The sequence below is a fragment of the Sclerotinia sclerotiorum genome, genomic scaffold (assembly GCF_000146945.2).
Source record: "Sclerotinia sclerotiorum 1980 UF-70 scaffold_3 genomic scaffold, whole genome shotgun sequence".
Classification (NCBI taxonomy): Eukaryota; Fungi; Ascomycota; class Leotiomycetes; order Helotiales; family Sclerotiniaceae; genus Sclerotinia; species Sclerotinia sclerotiorum.
Genome location: NW_001820833.1, coordinates 2,130,402 through 2,149,175, shown reverse-complemented (window position 1 = coordinate 2,149,175; position 18,774 = coordinate 2,130,402). Strand labels below are relative to the sequence as shown.

Here is an 18,774-nt window from a genome sequence, read left to right as displayed (position 1 = left end):
TATAATTGGTAACCATAAGTATGACGTGCGGTGTGCTCAAAGATTTCTGTAAGGCTGTGCCCATCCGCTGTAACGGTTACTTGCGTTTTTGGGGGTCATGCCAGACTTCGGATAAAGAGCCTGGCGAGAAAGAGGAGAGAATAGCCTCCAAGCTATCTGGCCTGACACACCCAGCAATGACCCGCCTGACCGAGGGCGATGAAAGCGCCACCCTGCACGGAGAAATTGGTGCATTATAGCGGACTTCAATTCAGTAAGAGGCCGAAATATGGCTGTAAATTGACCGGAAAAAATTCTTTACCACCGATAATTCCATGAAAATGGCGCCCAACTGTGTTTAAATCGTACTTCAATTCCCCATTTTCGGGTTCAATTCTAGCCAATATGGTGCAAATTCGTGGTTGTGACACGGGGCTGAAAAGAGAGCGCGGGAGAAGTGACCTTCGATGCATATGCAATCTACATGCTAATGCATGGGTAAATGCAGTGCAACTAACCTAGTGAGTGCATCTTGCATCTGCAAGCCATCCAAATTTGTAGAGATTGAAGTGCATGAACTTTCCAGTGTATAAGTACAAAAGATACATTTTGCGTATGATATCGCTATATGAGCAGGGTAATATAGCCAATATCCAAATGAGATTAAACAGCGCATGCTTCAGATACTTGAGATGCCCAATTGGCTGAGAATTATCTCCTCGTGTTGCATCTCAACGCGATGTCGGGAATGCCATTTAGCTAATATTGCACACGGTCAACGACGTCTTGACGTATCACAATCCACCGATTGAAATTTTCGGTTCTGCTGATGATGTGGGCTGCAAATGTGCGTAGCCGCCGCGACTCATAACGCATGACGATGCTCCGGGAGACTTCCTGAACCCATGAAATGAAATTTTTTAGTCTTGTAAGATTCCCCAAACATTGGAATACTCCTTTGATTGGCAAGAAATGAAGGAAACACATAGATCTTTGAGTGGATATTATGATTTTGACTTCAAAGCCTAAGTACCACGCGACAAATCTCAGATTCATTTCATGTAGTGTGCAGCATTGCAGCATTGCAGCAGTGAAGTAGGTCTGTAGAAGGTCACGTTCCCAAGATCCTCCCCAAAAGTGGTGGCCGCGGGTCCTAGGATTTCTCTTTTGTGTCCGAGGTTAAAAAATTATCAGACTAATCACGTAGCAGAGCGATATCGAAAATATGTCTCCGAAAATTAGGTGAGGTTCCCAAAACGCAACATGAACAAATGAAGTACTTGAAAACATGAGTACACATACAGACAGTGCCACCGGATTCGACGCCGGAAATCCCGTAAAGCGCAGTTACCGTCAAATCAAAACAACCGCTTGGATCGTGGCGTGCTTGAGTATGTGTTTTGAATAACATAGAACAGGAATCCTATCGCAAGAAATGAGAACCTACAACAGGCGGTGTATCAATTTGGATTATGATTGATGATGATAGTTCCACTCGCCTTTTCAAATAAAATGGAAAGTTAGTCACACAGATATTGATTTCCGGGAATTGAATGTGGATGAGAATTGAAAATCGTTCTTTATTGTTCAGGGAACAGCGTTGTTGTTCACTAGGCGATACTTTACGAATATAAGGTGAAGAGGATGGAGTTGTGAGACAGCGGCAGGGTTAGGAAGAGCCCGAAAGTATTATTATCCTGTGGAACGATGGATCCATAGAAATATAGTATTGGATCATTTCTTTTCCTTCTAGAATTTTACCACGCGGCTACTTGAAAATTTCGACCCCATCCATCAACCCCTTCATCGCTTCGCCAAAATCCCTCGGCGTCAAAAATGCGTGTACACTGTACAGTGAGTTGTTTGTGTAACACTCACCTAAAAAGCTAAGGAAATGGGAAGCCCGGAACAACTTTCCTGCACCGGCAGGCGTCAAGGAAATGTCCGAGATAGGCACAGTCAAAATTTGCACGACCACACCAGATATTAAACCACGCCACTAGAAAAGAAAAATTTGGATGGTAACTGATTCAATACACGATATCATTCGTTCGGAAATGCCTCCTACGGCTTCAGGAACAACTTCCGCGAAACTTTCTGATACCAATCAAGCCACTTTGGTCTGTTTCCTTTTTCGATCTTGGAACAAGCACACCATCTTTTCCGGTCTTTGTCGCTAGATCATTAGTTGCAAACTGCTCTTGCTTGAGCCCCTTTCATCTTAAAAATGCAGCTGAGGTTGCTCCACCAAGGCTAAACCTCCTTGGATCTTGGAATTCTTGAACCCTTCCATCCAAACTTCCCAGCTACGAGGTCCCTATAATGATCGCCATCACAAAAATGGGGGTGCTATAACAAAACGTGGCAAGGACCGTTTTTCTTCCTGCGAATTGGTTTCGACGTAGCCATCCAATCCAATCGACCCAATTGTTGATCTCTAGTTGCTGTTTGACCCATTTTAAAACTGACCTGGCTCACCTTGTTGATTGAATCATTTGGCTCCATCTTATGATCCCTAGAAACTTTTAAGAACGCAAAGATGCCAAGGTTCATTTCCTTTAGTATGGGTCTTGAATGGAACTTTTCGAAGCTTTCATTTCTTCTCTAATCCATGTTCCTATGCCCCCGATTCCGCGGCTCCAACGGTATCTGTCCAAGAGACCCGATCCTTGACCCATTATCGATGGAGAGGCTTGCTCGGAGAATAAATCCGAGTTTGCTGTCGTGCTACTTGCAGCTTGTTCCAATTTACAAGAAAATTCGTCCACTTACTGTAATAGGTATCATGAGTCGAGCTAAAAAGAAGATAGATTGATTACCTTACTTACAACTGGCATATACCAATTCTCCCCGACAGTCAAAGTTACCAAACGCAGCTTACGCTTAGTATGACTGTTAACCCTTTCACCAACATGAGGCTTAAGGGGACACATACGTATATGTATGACTCTGTGATCGGTTATCGATACCTTGAATATATCAAGCATTGCGTTACTGCTTCGCCAAGATACCAATTTCTTCCACCCATTTAATAATCCTGCAACATCTGCTTAGAAATCGAAGTTAGATCACCTGTGCCTTTTATCGAAGATAGGTAGGTATCTGTACAAGCTACATTTCGACGGTACAAATACGAACACCCCTCCGATCGAGTAAGCGGGCAAGCTGTGCTACAAGGGATAGCTACCGGGTATCTTACTTATGTTACAGTTCCTTCATGGGCCTGTCTTTTTCGTGTATTTTTAATCCATGGGGATCCCATCATTCCATCATCCCAAGAATCAGCCTTTTATGTATTTTCCGTTTCCTTAAGTAATGCGGCAGACTCCCCCTGACTAGTTTTCACTAAGTCTCTAATCGAAAATAATAAAAGTCATTTGATCAGCACGGCCGGCTGCCCGGTCTGCTAATCTTTCAAAGAAATCTTAACTATGTATTCGAGGATGTTCACTAGTTGGCGGGAGGCATAAAATCCTAAACAGAAGCTAGGCAGAGAGTCGACATGGGCCAGTACAGGGCTCATTTTCCACTGCTCTGGTCTCGGGACAAGACCCCTAGTATTAGCCAATAAAATCGGCCAAACCAAGTCTTTGTCTTTTCAGCAGGCAGGGTGGCCATGCCTTATCCCAGTATGTCTAGTTTCAATGTAACACAAACCACTTCCCGCAGTTGTACCTGTAGCAGCGTTCTGAGGAGGCAATGGCGATGAGCTACAGACTACAGTACCCAGAGCCGCCTGTCAGTCAAAATACAGTAATCGACATAATATACTAATAATAATTTTGCGCATGGTGTTTTTGGTCTTCGGGAATAGTTAACTCTCGGCGCCTCGCCAGCACATGCTGACGTTTTAGCCGTTGAAATGGCGTGGGTAAATACAGGGTGATATCAGTGTCCGAATGATTAATGATGGTAATTTTCGAAATATTGAAAATTGAAAATGCAAAAGAAGTGTAGAAACCGCGCGAATAATGTAGCTGCCCGCAACACATCCTAAAGCCTAATACAGCCACTTCGGTATATGACCAGCAGAGCAGGCAATGCAATAAGCTTTTCATGGAAGAATGAACCCATAAAGAAACCTGGAGGAGAGCGACACCTGGACTCTTCGGAATGTCATTCGCATCAGCTGTCGTGAGTTGGAACGTTAAGGCTGGTGGGTGTTTCCGCTGAGCGCCTTCTATTGCGACTCAAAGTATAGATGAGGAAATAATCGACCTGGGAACAAATCCCGGGCAGCTTATGATTACACGCACTAACCACTCAGACGTCTTACTTTGGAAAGGCTATACCAACGTATATTCCGACTTTGGACTTCTACAGCAAAGCATTGCCGATGAATGAAACATCTGAATCTTTTCTAGGCTTAAGCATCGCATGAAGCACCTCTTTTGGATAAGCTTGGCAATGTCGGAATACCAAAAGCGAACACGAGGGGAAAAGCTGAAGGTGAGAGTATCATCCAAGGTCCAAGGGCATATATTATCACGCCCTTGAAGATTACTGTATGTTGAGTACAAGCTGGAATAACACAATACGGTTATCACACGTTTCCGGCCATGACTACAGCAGACACCACAGCCTTGATGACCTGTCTAGGTTCTCTCCCCTGCCTTGTCGAAGTACTATCCGGGGTGATCTTCACCCAATAATATAGTGCATATAGCAATGATAACATCATATCGTTTCCCTTTTACAACCTTGGAAGCTCCGAATCCTTCCATCTGGAGTTTCCCCTTGTATATTGTATATATCTATAGAAGATCTCATGCCTAGTTTGGCATAACTATAAAAACTCTTTGAATATACGATCGTATAATATTATTCAAGTCCCAGCATTTTTATTATATTTTTATATATTCATCCACCATTCACACCGCTGCCGCAAGTCAAAAAAAGTAATAGAAAAATAAAAGAAAAAGAGAAAGAGACAAGAAGGGGAAGAAAAAAAAAAAAAAAAAGAGGCCCCTGCGAATTAGTCGAGGCAGTATCATCTTATTTCCCTGATCCACGATACTACTGGACCCAAGACCTAATCCACCCAACTTCCAAGTCGTGACAGGGCAGGGTTCCCTCCATGTGAGTACTCCGTAGCGGCCTGCAAACAATATCTGAATAATCGTCCCTCTTAAATTCTCCCTCATCTTTAGCCCAACGGGTCACGGAGACAAATGCCGGAGCGTGGTGGATACGGTAGTACCGTCAGATACACGGCTTCTAGCACAGAGGCCCAAACCTGTAAACGCCCCATAGAGACAACGCTCAACATGGCCTTAGCATGGGAGAGAATGAGCCACGACTGTAATAATAGAGCAGGTTCTCTACCCTCGTCACCGCCTGATGAAGTAGCATAATCAGAATTGTATTAAAGTCGGTGCCGCAGCTACCCACTGCATCTGATTATGCTTCTAAAGGTCTCCATCCAGCGGTCAGCTACATATTTCTTACCTTGGTACTCATCATTTTACAACTGTGTTATTTTCTTCTTTCATAATAAAGCAAAAGAGCTGCTGCACCTTTTTTTTTTTGCTTTTTCTCTAACTATCCATTTCCTTATGCATCTACCCAATTCAATCATATAAAGTTTGATTGCACAACATAAAAGCAAATCCTATGAATCACAATATATAAAACTTACTCCCACCTTTTGAAACATCGAGCTTTTCAGAATTTCACATTCTCGTCGAATCATTCTAAACAATTAAATCTACTACGGCACTCTAGAAAAACAACCAATTCAACTTTTCGACTCCTCATCGAAGCTCTATAGAGAGGTAGCGGACATGCATTCCGCGGCAGGACAGACGGGAGCGCGGAGGCGGACCCCTCCATTTCCCTTGAAGCAGATGATAATCTTGGGTAAGTTTGTGCGATCTCATTGTGGCCTGTATTGCTGTATCGCAATCACTAGTCCAACTGCACAATCACTAATCCCTACTCTAGCACTATGTCGAATCTGCGAACCAATTGCTTTTATGTCCATTTTCCCTTATATATATTTCATGGTCAAGGATTTCCACATCACCGACAACGATGCCCAAGTATTCATGTACTGCGGCATGGTCACATCGGCTTTCGCTTTCGCAGAATTCTCCTCTGGGGTGGCTTGGGGTCGATTGAGCGATAAAATCGGACGAAAACCTGTTCTGCTTACCGGGCTTGCGGGTACGGCTTTGAGTATGCTAATCTTTGGATTGTCGCCCAATTTGCCAACAGCATTGTTGGCACGCGCGCTGGGCGGTCTCTTGAACGGGTATGCTTTCCATGTTTCCGTCTCTCCCTTTATTGTTGAGGCAATAATTTCTGATGAATTGTTTCTTCTAGAAACATTGGCGTTTTGCAGACCACGGTAGCCGAGATGGTGACGGTGAAGGAACATCAGCGTAAGTGATCTATCATTTTGGGTTTGGGAGCCTCGTTCTAACAAGTCATAGCTCGCGCCTATACGATCATGCCATTTGTCTGGTGTCTCGGGTGAGTCTGAACTAATTCTCAGCTCTCGTAAGCTCTCAACATTTTTATGCTAATATTACAATTTGTAGATCCATATTAGGCCCATCCCTTGGAGGTGCACTGGCGAGACCCGTAGTCAATTGGCCAGGAACATTTCAGCATGGATCGATTTGGGAAAAATTCCCTTACCTTCTTCCCAACCTCGTCTGTACAGTTGTCGTAACTTTCGGAGTAATTGTCGGATTCTTATTTTTGGAGGAAACGCATTCGGAAAAGAAATATCGTCGGGACCCCGGATTGGAAGCCGGAAAATGGATCATCAGCAAATTCACACGATGCGCCGAATCAAAGAGTAGTCGATGCGAGAAGGTTGCAGAGTCGGACGAGATTCTTCCATTGTTGACTGGTGATTCAGAGGATCAGCCACCAGGATATCGAACAACCCAAGGTTCACCTACACTTTCATCAACTGCGACTTCCAAGGACCCGCAGGAACCCTTGGATTTGAACGCACATGATCAATTCGTTGTTCCTGCAAGAACTAAACCTGCAGCAACGAAGGCTTTTACGAGACAGGTCGTCATCAATATTATCGGTTATGGTATTTTAGCTTAGTAAGTTCCACCATCTCCACGTTTTTCCTGCACAAGCACACGAATTGAGTAACTAACCCGAGATTTCCAGCCACACGATGACTTTCGACTCCATGCTCCCAACAATGCTTTCCTACAAAAGAGAGGAGGATGCTCCACCATTCCCAGAACCTAAATTACCCTTTAAATTCGTCGGCACATATGGGATGAGCTCCTCAGATGTCGGAGTGGTCCTTTCGGTTCAAGGGCTATATTCCATGATTGCTACAATCTTCTTATTCCCAATTGTTGTTCGACGTCTTGGAGCTTTGACGTTGTTCAGAACTATGTCCATCTCCTACCCGATCCTCTACATTGTTACACCATACTTGGTCTTGCTCCCGGAGAATCTTAAAATTATCGGGTTGTATGCGGTTGTCATCTGGAAATGTACTTTCTCAACCATGACTTACCCAAGCAATGCTATTCTGTTGACCAATTCAGCACCATCACTTTTGATGTTGGGAACTATCAACGGCGTCGCAGCATCAACAGCCAGTATTTCCAGAGCCTTTGGACCCACCGTCGCAGGATTCCTCTTGTCGGCCGGTGCCAACTTGGGGTACTCTGGACTTGCTTGGTGGTGCAGTGCTATCATTGCAATGATCGGTGCCGTAATCAGTCTCTACATGACTGACAAGGGCGGAAGAATGGATGTTGACGAGAAGAGCGAAGAAGACCAAGAGCAAGCATTCAATGACGAAATGCTTGATCATTGTGCTCCAGATACTGGCATCGCCGCTGGCGCCGAGCTAAGGACCACGATTGCTGATAACTAGATGATATTTTGATCATTCTTATCGATTCACGACTTATGAAATTTCTTTCCTTCAATTCTTTAAGATTGCTCCTCTGAGGGCATCTGTATAAAAATTACTTTGGGCCATTATGGGCCATTTCTTTGGGGTTCTTGTTTCGATGTTAGATATCCCCACTATGCCTTTGAGCGCTACACATCACGATGATGCTATTTTATATTTGGGTTTTCTTTTTGGGGGGGCGCAATTGGAGCTATAGGGGACACAGATACGGGTTGTTTGCGAAAACGGTTTTGTTCCTCGCAGGATGAGGGGAGTTTCGATAAAAGGGAGATATCAATATCGCACTACCTACTAGGGATGGGGCGCAGGACGCAATTTCAATTGCAGATAACTTTTTGGCTGGCTTGGAAGAATTAACATATAGTCTTGGTTGCCTTGCATGAGGTCTGGCGTTTAGGTAGTCTTAAGATTTGTCGACGATATGAGCTATTTAGTTTTAATTTAATTTTCTCAAACATTTTTACGTTGAATTTACTATGTGAATACATGAATGAACGCATGAATGATATGTGCAATTTTGTCCCTTCTCTTGGTTGAGCTTTACCGTCTGTGATGGCCTTTTTTAATCAAACTCCACTCGGGCTAGATATCCCGTGCCAAAGGATTTTACTAGATGCTATCGAGTCAACAATACTGATAAACTATTTCACCCACCTTCCGTGTACAAACAAGATGGACTAGATAATCTTGAACGAATGTATTCAATTGGTCGAAGCTCTTATCATTCAGCTCTTTCCATCGGCTATCTATCAATGATATTTAGCGGAAATCTTTACCCTGGCTTAGGCCTTCTAGGTACTCGAGTAGATGCAACGAAATGTTCAATCCATGGACTTTTCTACATCTAGTTTGTACATTTCGAATCACGAGTAAAGGTAAACCCCACGCATATTACAGAGGAGAACGCGGCTCTCATTCAATACTTTGATATATAATGATTCTGTAAATAATGGAAAGAAACCTTCTGTTGGAAGTGCGATAACGAAACATCTGACGATTTTTGCCAAGGGACCAGAAAGATTACAAAGCTGCAGTATCACTTTGAGATTTATCATTACACAATCGCAAAGTCGGAGGTTGAGTAAGAAGCAGGATGAGAGGGAATAGACAGTAATACGGGCCAGTATACTCAATCGCATGCGCGACTTCGATTATAACAACAAAGTAAATCCTCGACGTTTTCCACCCTACACACAGATGCGCAGCCGACGAAGTTGAGAAGACAGTTAGAAGGATGAACCCCCACTCCCCATCTGCGAACTCAAGTAGTTACCCAAACAAACGAGCAAGGCATAGTTCCCCGGAGCCTTCTAGTACATCCGCTACGGTAGCAAAGAGTGATAGTCCGAGAATTACGTCAGATGAAATTGTGCCTGCGGAACCAATACTAGTCAAGGCCGAGGGAATTGGGGGTGCTAAGGCGGGACAAAGCAGCAGTTTTCGCAATGTGAGCGCCTGCAATAGATGCCGATTGAGAAAGAATAGATGCGATCAGAATTTGCCCAGTTGTGCAAGTTGTGAGAAGGCAGGGCATAGATGTGTGGGCTATGATCCGATTACCAAGAGAGAAATTCCTAGGAGGTGAATTTCTTTACGTTCTTTTTGTCATGAGGATTAATTGGCGTGTTGAGGGCTAATACATGATTTTGGCAGCTATGTATACTATTTGGAGACAAGAACAGCGCACCTCGAATCCTTACTACTGCAACATAACATCGCGTTTGCGCCAGCCGAAGTCCTTGAACATTCCCCAAAGCCAGGAACAGATCCTGCGGTTGTACAGACTCCCAGCGATGATGGCAGGTCGGTATTTAATGGAGACACGGCGCTTGTGCGAAAGCAAAGGCAAGACGATGTGACGTGGAATAAGAAGCAGGATGAGTCCGAGAAGGTGGACAAAATGATGTCGAATATTGAGAGTGTTTCAGTCCAGGGAGCTTCAGACAAGAGATACTTGGGCTCGACTTCCGGTATATCATTTGCAAGAGTGGTGTTTGCGGCGGTGAGATCTTCCGTTTCGGGTGCGGCTAGTGATACGAGCGGTGTTAGGCCTTCGCGACCACCTGGAAGTTCGAAGACTGCTGCGCAAGGGGGAACTTCGATGCGTGATTCATTCTTTGGTTTGCATACAAAACCTACAATTAAACCAGTGCCATTCCCTGACAAGGACGTTGGGAAAAGATTGGTGGACTTCTATTTTGAGCATGCAAATCCACAGATACCTATATTACATCGAGGAGAATTCATGAAAATGTTCGAGGAGGCATACGCAACTGGAGAGAATAGAGTTAGGACGCCCCGAGAACTCTATATGCTTAATATTGTGTTTGCAATTGGTGCTGGAATCTTCCTCGGCGACACAGGCGTTCGATCAGGAGCGGGAAAGAATGTCGACGGTGACAAGTCAAATGGCGCAACCAGTGGAAAACAAAGTCAGCCAGAGGAATATCACGCTTCAGCAATTGTTCACCTCGAATCTTGTCTCAGCTCCTCGGTCGATAGAGTCGATGGTTTTGGTGGGGGTTTGGAGGAACTTCAAGCTGTTTTGCTTCTAGCTGGATTCGCGCTGCTAAGACCTGTGGCTCCTGGTTTATGGTACATTATTGGAGTAGCGGTCCGGCTAGCAGTCGATCTGGGTCTGCATTATGAAGATGGAAAGGATATCGAACTTCCAATTTTGGAGGCGCCTGGGGTAAAGAAGGAAGATACGGAGACTGCAAGGTTACAGCGTGAACGTGCGATGCGAGAACGAGGTCGTCGTGAGTATATTCGGGATTACAGGAGGAGATTGTGGTGGTGCACATACTCGTTTGATCGGCTTGTTTCCACGTGTGTTGGGAGACCATTTGGAATCACCGATCAAGTAGTTACAACTGAATTTCCCTCTCTGCTCGATGACAGATATATTACCCCTGCTGGCCTACAAGACCCGGAGGTTGTTGGAACAAGTTACAAGCACGTGGCATATCATTACTTCCGCCTTAGATTGCTACAGTCTGAGATATTACAAGTATTACAACATCAACAGGCATTGCATGCGCGAGCAGGTGGTGCAAATATGCGCAATCCTTTTATGCACACGCAATTGCCATCCCCTTTCCTAGTGAAATTCGACAGTTTCCGTTCTTGGCGTATTGATATCGACAAACGTCTCTGGGAATGGAAGACGTCAGCTCCTACCAAACGGGAGATGGGAGTCGAATTCTCCACAGACTTCTTGGAGCTCAACTATTGGCAATGTGTTATCATGCTGTATAGACAAAGTTTGAGTGTCCCGCCGATGTTCGAAGGAGAATTTAGTACGAGTGAAGAGGTGGAAAGCCCCAGTATACTTAATGTAGAGTTGAGGGAAGATGAAGAAAGAGTCTTTTTGAAGGTTGCAGAGGCGGGGCAAAGAGTGTTGAGATTGTATAGACAGTTGCATAGGGTGCGACTTGTGAATTATACTTTCTTGGCGACGCATCACCTGTTCATGGCGGGAATTTCATTCTTGTATGCTATTTGGCATTCTAAGGTTGTCAGAAGTCGACTGGTAGGCTTATATCTGTTCCTCAAATCTGAACATGGTTACTAATTATCTTTCTAGACAATGGATGAAGTTGACTTCACAATCCTGGCCGCAACTTCCGTTCTTGGTGATTTGATAGAGAAATGTCCTCCAGCTGAAGCATGTCGAGATGCCTTTGACCGCATGTCCAAAGCTACAGTTCAGATGTGCATGTCCACTACCGGCTTCGGTTCCGGGGCTCAGCAGGGGCTCCATTCCAGACGTCCTCATCATCCTGGTGGCCAACATCATTCACAGTCACAACCTGATGATTACTTCAATGCCAATAGTTCTCGACTTCGGAAACCTCCGCAGTCTAATCGTCCAAAACCTCAATTCGACATGGGTCTCAATGACCTTTTTACTCCTCAGCCTCCTCCAGGTGGCACGAAAGGACATTCTAGGGTGGCCTCTGGAAGTAACCAATCGAGGGGTGGCTTTGTCAGTGAGAGACCCAATTCAAGAAATAGCACTGGTTCGAATAATGCGGTCAAGACGGAATTTGATGCATACAGAAATGATGCCAATTCATCACGAATTCCTTCACCAAATTTCGCCGCCTCACCTCCATTTAGTAATTTAGACAATAACATGAACCTTGATCCAAACCTCTTCCCTGCCCAACAAAGCCCAGTGCAGGGATATACATCAATGCCAGGTCAGAGCCAAAATGCCGAAATGTATAATCAATATGATCCTAGCAATGGAGCTGGTGGCAACAGCAATGCTTACAACTTTGATTTCCAAAATACGCCTGGACTTGGGTTCTTGAATTATGCGGGTCTAGGATATGGTGGTATGGGAGGGCCAGGCGAGGATGAATGGGATTTTAGTGGGTTTGATATGGGATTTGGAGAGAACTTGGGGGATGTAACGACGGTTGGAGGTGTAGGGGCAAATGGTGGACCGGCGGGGATCAATTTGCTTGATGAGTATTTCTTCGGGACGGGGACGTAAAAGTATGGGGTGGATTAAATGAATTTTCGTTAGACCGAGGAAAGGATGAACGCGGGAAAAGGAGGACTTGTCGTTTTCAACTGATTCATGATGGCGTATTAAGACATGGCGTTCGTGATTGATATGGGAGGGATCTCAAGATATGGGTTTTCCGTCCAGTACGAGGTTGCGTGGTAAAAGTGTGTAGAAGCTTGGAAGGAAGATGACCGAGGCAGTGGAAATAGGAAAATGCGGGACAAGGAAGTGGTGAAGTCGCGTCATTACCATCCATGTACAGAATGTACTATAGTCACGAATTTACGAGTTATATTTGTTACTTTTTTCCAGCGAAATATTGCAGGTGTATACTGTATTGATTTGGCGGAGTGATGATTTGATTATCAGTTGCCTCTGTTGAGGTTTGTGTTGGTCTATTCCTATGAATCTATCTCATATAAGACCTTACTACATAGTGCAGTCCGGAGTAAGTTCAACTAAAGTAAGATACCTCTATCCGGCTAATCGTCTCTTGAGTTTCTATATTTATCTACGCATTAGACTTTAACATCGAAATTGGAATCTGACTTTAAAAATATCAGATGTTTGATACTGTTAGAATTTGGATTGGAGGAGAGTCATTCATCTCGTAGTTGAAATTTAAAAGATGTTTCTCGAGCTTCAACGTATATTGTACTAACATCAAAAAAGGCCAATAGTTGAACACCGGAGCTACTCTATAAATCTCGCCAATGCAGCTAAAGCTCTACGCCGCTAGCAACATGACAAAAACCGTTCACCCGAGACTACTCCATCATCCCATTCCATATGCATATCCACTCCAGCAAGCTACATCTAAGACCAATCACCCCTCAATATTCTCCTACCAACAGGTCTTTCAAAATGCTCTCTCTATCTCCCCTCTCTCCTATCACCGCGCGTTCCATTTCTTCTCCCATTCCGAACTTCCAACCCATCTCCACTACTCCCATTCTCATCTCCATATCTAAAACTACTCAAAGAACCCACCAAATCCATATTCCACTCCATATCCCAATCCCTCAACTCCCTAATACAAAAAACCAACCAATTACATATCTCTCACTCGTATCATCAAACATTCTACCACCAGTCAAATATTCAGATCGCATGGATATAATCTGTGAAGTGGTGTAGAAATTCCATACAGACGTTTTTGAGCAAGAGAACTTAGGTTGTAGAGTGAGATTACAGATTTGGAGAAATTCTACCCACCAGGAATCGGGGGCGTGGAAGATTCGGGAGAGGAGCTTTTGGTAGTGTGTGTGTTGTGTGGATTGTTGTTCCGTGTCGAGGAGCCAGAGGGTGGAGTTGAAGGGTTGGAAAATTGGGGGATTGTTGGTGATGCTACTTTTGGGGCGGTCATGATTGCCGCGGAGGTTGAGGTTCGAGGTGACGGTACTGGGATTTGGGGAGGGAGGCGGCACGCAATGTTCGTAGGGCATGTTGATTAGTTCTTTGCCGGTATAGTAGTCTCAAGATCAATTTTATAGCATTTTGGAGTAACCCAATATGAGTGTATTGCTATTTCATCGGTGGGGTGAAGAAGAGTATTTAAATAGAAATGCGGAATAAACAGAGGTTGATGTCTTGATCGTCTACTTGTGGATGACGCCAAATGTGGTTTGTGTAAGCTGAAATGACATAAAAGGGGTTACTCATTTAGCGAATCATCTATGGGTTTCAGCTGTTTGACCACTTCTTTACTACTGATTGCATCAAAATCTCATGATAATATTTAGAAAAACTTGATGATTGTTACAATCTTTGTTCAAACTCCTTCTTCGCGTGTTTAAATGGAAATTGTTCGAAAATCGACGGATCTTTCCAGGTAACTTGATCAAATCATTTTTTACAACGTCTCGACTAACAATGATGTCCCAAATGGATACAAAATATGAACAGGGCACAAGGCTCAAAATAATGGCTGATTTCAGATTGCCATGCAGAACATTGTAAATCCTGAATTAGAGAAATTTCATATCTAAAAGTGGATTGATATTCAAAAATAGTAGTCAAAACCACCTACCCCTCTGAAACGATCTTAAACTAACACTTCCAACCACCCAAACACCCAAACACCCTCCATAGACGTCCACCAAATTCCAACTCTCCCTTTCCTTTCCCTTTCCCTCTCCTCCTAACCCAAACCTCACCAAACACACTCACACCCCTCCCTCCAACTCCACCAAACAAAACACAATCCAATCAACACACCTCCTAATCTCACCTGCCCCCATAACTGTGTGAACGAAGTGAATGACTTCAATTCAATTACTACTGTAATAAAGAACTAAGCGAACGCGAAAGAGACTAGCTCTTTTAGTAAGTCTATATAAGACTTACTACTTTCAATATGTAGCTAGCTCTTTAGACAGAATACAATTAGACATACAGGACCTACGTAATCCGTGGGTGCTACGTCTTCCGTATCCTTCTCGTACCAACAATAACTTTCTCTCTCCCATTACCAAACGTTCTCTTCAACTCAACCCCATAATATCTCCTTAATTCTTGCATCCGGCTCAGTAAATACATATTCCACCTCTCTTCTTTCCAATCCTTAGGCACACCTCCTCTCTCTAAATGTTTGTATTTTGGTCGGAGGATATTTTCACAATGTGAAGTGAATTGGCTCCACCAGGTTTCTGGTGCGCTGAATATTTCTGTCAGGAGATTGCGTATGGTGTCGAGGGAGTCGAGAGTGCGGGCGCGGTGGAGCCAGTCTTGGGGGTTGTAGTTTGGGTGGGGAGATGGAGGTGGAGGGGGTGAGGAGAGAGTAGCTGAAGAGTTTCTGCGGTGGAGGACTTTGTTGAAGAACTTCTTCATTATGATTGGGTTTTTGGGAGCGTGGGTTTGATTTTAGGAAGGGTAGTGGGTATGAGGATGATATTTCTATAAAACTAGGAGTTGTACATCAGTCAAAGATCAGATATTTGCTGGCTTCCTGTAGCTGGATCAAACAGCCTCTTGCAATTTGGGGATTCACAAATAAAAATATTGATGTCAAAGAACTCATTTGTTTGCTATACAACTACCATATTCTACGACTCAATTAAGCTCCTGTTGTGCAAACATTGGATTTATTGATTATTTTTATTCAAAGCTGGAAATAACAATAGAAAAGTAAGGTTTTCCTTCTTCCGTGAATGGTACTCTATTAATCGTACTCAACCTGATAACTTTGCTGGAATCCTTCAGCTAGTTCTATCATGTTAAGATACCCTATCAATATCATCTGTGAATCATCTCTACTTAAGCTTTATCCTCATATATCATGTCCTAATGATTGTCTAACCTCCTCACAATCATTTGCCTTGTTAAAGTTCTACTCCACAAAATCTTCCCAACAAATCTAGATCTCACTATCCAATATTCACTCTCATGCAGGCTAACTCTAATATATAAATAACCACACCACTCCCACCAGTCATCTATCCAATAATTCCTACTTTCTCCTGGAAATCCAAGAATATATAAAAACAGCAGATCGAAACATAAAACTATAGTCGCTGTCTTAAAATTTGGGCTTCCATACCTTTTTTCTGTGTATCAACTCCACAGGCATTCACTTTGAATCAGCTGCACTAAAGGCTCATTGTTGGTGCTAAAGCTCAGCGGCTTGATTGCTCATGGGCAGACGGGTGAGAGTATGTATCTGACGATAAGAAACTGGATTGAGCTGAGATGTCTTTTCATGAAGGGGTTTCGTTGCATTAGGATGATTGGGTTGCATTAGGATGGTTGAAATTTCTCCTTCAGTTTGGAGAAGTTGAAGATGCTGTATCATTGTGAGATTTTGAGGCGAATCTGGAGTTTTGTATCAATTGAATGATTGGATTACTGTTGACTTTGAGAAGTCCCACTCATATATTTATGGATCACAGTCTGCGATGCTGGATGAAGATACTATTCACTCTTTTTTCAGCACAGTGTGTTATGAACTAAATTGTTATAGTCCTACTTCGTAACATAATTCATCATACGCACCATTTTAATCTTCTCATCTTCCAGATAAAATTTCCAGGTTGGCCTTTCCTTAATGACTAGCCCTGGTCCTACTCACTCCGTATATACCTCATGGCTTACTCCAAACATGCATTTCATATCCCCTTTTTATTCCCAGTCCCATTACACTACCATTCTCATTTTTATTCCCACCGAAAACATCCTCCCCTCTCATATTTCTCAACTCCGTCCATCCTTTCCGACCCAGTCTCTCCGATCTTTTAGGCACTTGACTATCATCCTCACTGTGGCCATTAGGTGTTATCACCACTGTATTCTTCTTCGGACTATTCTGCCTATTCTCACTACTTGAGAATGGTCCAAGTGCGTTAAGGTAGGCCTTTGAATAGATTTCCTTAAAGATGGGTACGTATGTGGGAAGACTAGCTGCCATGGTACTAATACAAGGTTCAATTATTGCCCAGATGAAAGCGTGGAATATTGCCGAGACTATGGGAGAATAATGGTAAGTGTATGTATGTAGATACCCATAATACATGTTGAAAGTGCAATAAGCTACTTAAAGTTAGGCTACTAGCGTAATATAATCTCTGCTAAATAATCTACCTGTCCAAAAATAAGAGATAATCATCAGTGCGAAATGGACTTCCCGGAAGTCGTTTTTGTGCATATGATCTAAATCCTACAGCTAATCCGGAAAACCCCGGGAAAAGGACACAAATAATATCAGCAGCTATTGCATTTGTGTGTAGTGGCATGATTCAATCTTTTTTTTTTTTTTTTTCAAAGATAATACTACAAAAGAAAGTACAAATATATCGCGTCGACTCACTGCGGACCAGCTTACAGGGAAGAATTCTATAATATATAGGTAGACAAAAGCGAATGGAATTGAAGAATCTTGTTCCACCATGTGTCAAATACTTCAAATACTCGAACTAATGGTGAAGTCATTTTGAGGTTAAGGATGCTACTTGCAACACACTCAAACCATCCTTCAGGTTGGTGGAAGGGTGTTGACTTGAAATATTACAATAGCACAGCACATCTTGGAACTATCCTAATTCTACTTCCACTGAGATATGTAGAAAACTTACCTTTAATAAAAGGATAAGAACTAATTACACTCGTATACGTTGTTTCATAAGCCTTGACATTGGTGATCTTTCTGCAATGAGTGATTTGGCACACACAAGGTCAAATTTGTGGCACGTGGAGCCGAATATTCCCCAGCTTATTTCAATAACATGAAATATGGAGCACTATCCCATGAGTTCGGAGGAGTTGATCCAAGTTTGGACCCCAGGAAGAATGGGGTATGCATGGAGGATCGGCATCCTGGTGTGCTTATTTTTGGACTGAAGAGGAAATGCATGGCATTTTTCGGGATCGTATAGATCTGATTTGTAATTTGTCTGTTCGTGGTAATTAGCCAATATGATCCAACCTGGGTATTTGCAGTCCCAATATTCGCTTAACAAATGCCCTAACACTGTGCCATCCGTATACAACCCTATTTGGCAGTGGCCGGGTTTTTAATGTGAATGTGACTTGCATTTCATCCCTACGACCGTTTTTTTTTTAAACATTTCTAGTCTCCTGGAAGAAAAGCGCACCCCGCCTACTGGGCGCCCAAAAGGTGATCAATCATACATTTCGAGATAACGAGATAATGAGACAAGATATGTTGGTAGAAAACGAGCATTTTCCTCGCAGTGACTGTGCCCTTTGAGCACAGAAATGTCATTCTCGTTCGTAAGGTGCAGACACATGATCATGACCCTGGTCTTGGGAGATCCATTGCACCAGGAATAAATAATAGGTATGTTTATTTGAAAAAGGTCATTCAAAGTTTGCGGTTGGAAGTTAAGGCTCAACTAGTTCCTTTTGAGGCTCTGGTAATATCCTCACCATAAAGAATGCAGGAAAAGAAAAGAGCAGGAAAGATTGACTAATTAAGAATTGACTAATTAAGAATTGACTAGTTAAGAATTCATTTAACCACTTCAAATTCTAATTAATCAATCATAACTTATTCAATTGATTCAAACTATTAAGAATCTAATAATCTAGGATCTATTATATCATTTTGACAAGTTCTTGAATTATGACCAGTCTTTCCGCATTTACTACAGCATCGACTAGTAGATGATTCCCTATTAGAATTTCCCCCATTTTGACGCTCGTCCCGTTGAATCTGATTATCAATCTCTTGTTGTGATAATATAACTTCAGCTTCTTATCCAGTAAGTACTCCTCTATTACATAGTTGAATTTTTTTTGGTACGTCGACGTTTACTTAATGCCTCATTTGCTCTTCGAAGTATACGATTCTGTTGACCTCCTGGGATCTTGGCAGCATATGCATATGTATTGCATGATGCATATAAGGAGCAAACAA

At 43.0% G+C, this 18,774-nt stretch overlaps 10 protein-coding genes across 10 annotated transcripts; 6 read left to right on the top strand and 4 right to left on the bottom strand.

The window, feature by feature from the left end:
• Positions 1-20: 20 nt before the first annotated feature.
• On the top strand, positions 21-239 carry SS1G_02935 (predicted protein; the record flags this gene model as incomplete). The annotated part of the gene is made up of 1 exon (XM_001596662.1): positions 21-239. One exon carries the CDS (start codon positions 21-23, stop codon positions 237-239), a length of 219 nt encoding a protein of 72 aa, XP_001596712.1.
• Positions 240-1,267: 1,028 nt separating this feature from the next.
• On the top strand, positions 1,268-1,459 carry SS1G_02934 (predicted protein; the record flags this gene model as incomplete). The annotated part of the gene is made up of 2 exons (XM_001596661.1): positions 1,268-1,370; positions 1,413-1,459. The coding sequence occupies 2 exons, from the start codon at positions 1,268-1,270 to the stop codon at positions 1,457-1,459; spliced, it is 150 nt and encodes a 49-aa protein (XP_001596711.1).
• Positions 1,460-1,747: 288 nt separating this feature from the next.
• SS1G_02933 (predicted protein) lies at positions 1,748-3,769 on the bottom strand (the record flags this gene model as incomplete). The annotated part of the gene is made up of 6 exons (XM_001596660.1): positions 1,748-1,826; positions 2,048-2,155; positions 2,458-2,494; positions 2,804-3,025; positions 3,637-3,696; positions 3,751-3,769. The coding sequence occupies 6 exons, from the start codon at positions 3,767-3,769 to the stop codon at positions 1,748-1,750; spliced, it is 525 nt and encodes a 174-aa protein (XP_001596710.1).
• Positions 3,770-4,092: 323 nt separating this feature from the next.
• On the top strand, positions 4,093-4,323 carry SS1G_02932 (predicted protein; the record flags this gene model as incomplete). Its single annotated transcript, XM_001596659.1, has 2 exons — positions 4,093-4,135; positions 4,181-4,323. 2 exons carry the CDS (start codon positions 4,093-4,095, stop codon positions 4,321-4,323), a joined length of 186 nt encoding a protein of 61 aa, XP_001596709.1.
• Positions 4,324-5,981: 1,658 nt separating this feature from the next.
• SS1G_02931 (hypothetical protein) lies at positions 5,982-7,843 on the top strand (the record flags this gene model as incomplete). The annotated part of the gene is made up of 5 exons (XM_001596658.1): positions 5,982-6,232; positions 6,304-6,362; positions 6,414-6,453; positions 6,522-7,046; positions 7,117-7,843. The coding sequence occupies 5 exons, from the start codon at positions 5,982-5,984 to the stop codon at positions 7,841-7,843; spliced, it is 1,602 nt and encodes a 533-aa protein (XP_001596708.1).
• Positions 7,844-9,119: 1,276 nt separating this feature from the next.
• SS1G_02930 (hypothetical protein) lies at positions 9,120-12,389 on the top strand (the record flags this gene model as incomplete). Its single annotated transcript, XM_001596657.1, has 3 exons — positions 9,120-9,466; positions 9,539-11,417; positions 11,472-12,389. 3 exons carry the CDS (start codon positions 9,120-9,122, stop codon positions 12,387-12,389), a joined length of 3,144 nt encoding a protein of 1,047 aa, XP_001596707.1.
• A 1,037-nt stretch (positions 12,390-13,426) lies between these two features.
• SS1G_02929 (predicted protein) lies at positions 13,427-13,849 on the bottom strand (the record flags this gene model as incomplete). The annotated part of the gene is made up of 1 exon (XM_001596656.1): positions 13,427-13,849. One exon carries the CDS (start codon positions 13,847-13,849, stop codon positions 13,427-13,429), a length of 423 nt encoding a protein of 140 aa, XP_001596706.1.
• A 973-nt stretch (positions 13,850-14,822) lies between these two features.
• SS1G_02928 (predicted protein) lies at positions 14,823-15,233 on the bottom strand (the record flags this gene model as incomplete). Its single annotated transcript, XM_001596655.1, has 1 exon — positions 14,823-15,233. The coding sequence occupies one exon, from the start codon at positions 15,231-15,233 to the stop codon at positions 14,823-14,825; it is 411 nt and encodes a 136-aa protein (XP_001596705.1).
• Positions 15,234-16,482: 1,249 nt separating this feature from the next.
• Positions 16,483-16,806, bottom strand: SS1G_02927 (predicted protein; the record flags this gene model as incomplete). The annotated part of the gene is made up of 1 exon (XM_001596654.1): positions 16,483-16,806. One exon carries the CDS (start codon positions 16,804-16,806, stop codon positions 16,483-16,485), a length of 324 nt encoding a protein of 107 aa, XP_001596704.1.
• An 814-nt stretch (positions 16,807-17,620) lies between these two features.
• Positions 17,621-18,477, top strand: SS1G_02926 (predicted protein; the record flags this gene model as incomplete). The annotated part of the gene is made up of 3 exons (XM_001596653.1): positions 17,621-17,689; positions 18,068-18,195; positions 18,447-18,477. The coding sequence occupies 3 exons, from the start codon at positions 17,621-17,623 to the stop codon at positions 18,475-18,477; spliced, it is 228 nt and encodes a 75-aa protein (XP_001596703.1).
• Between the last annotated feature and the right edge of the window lie 297 nt (positions 18,478-18,774).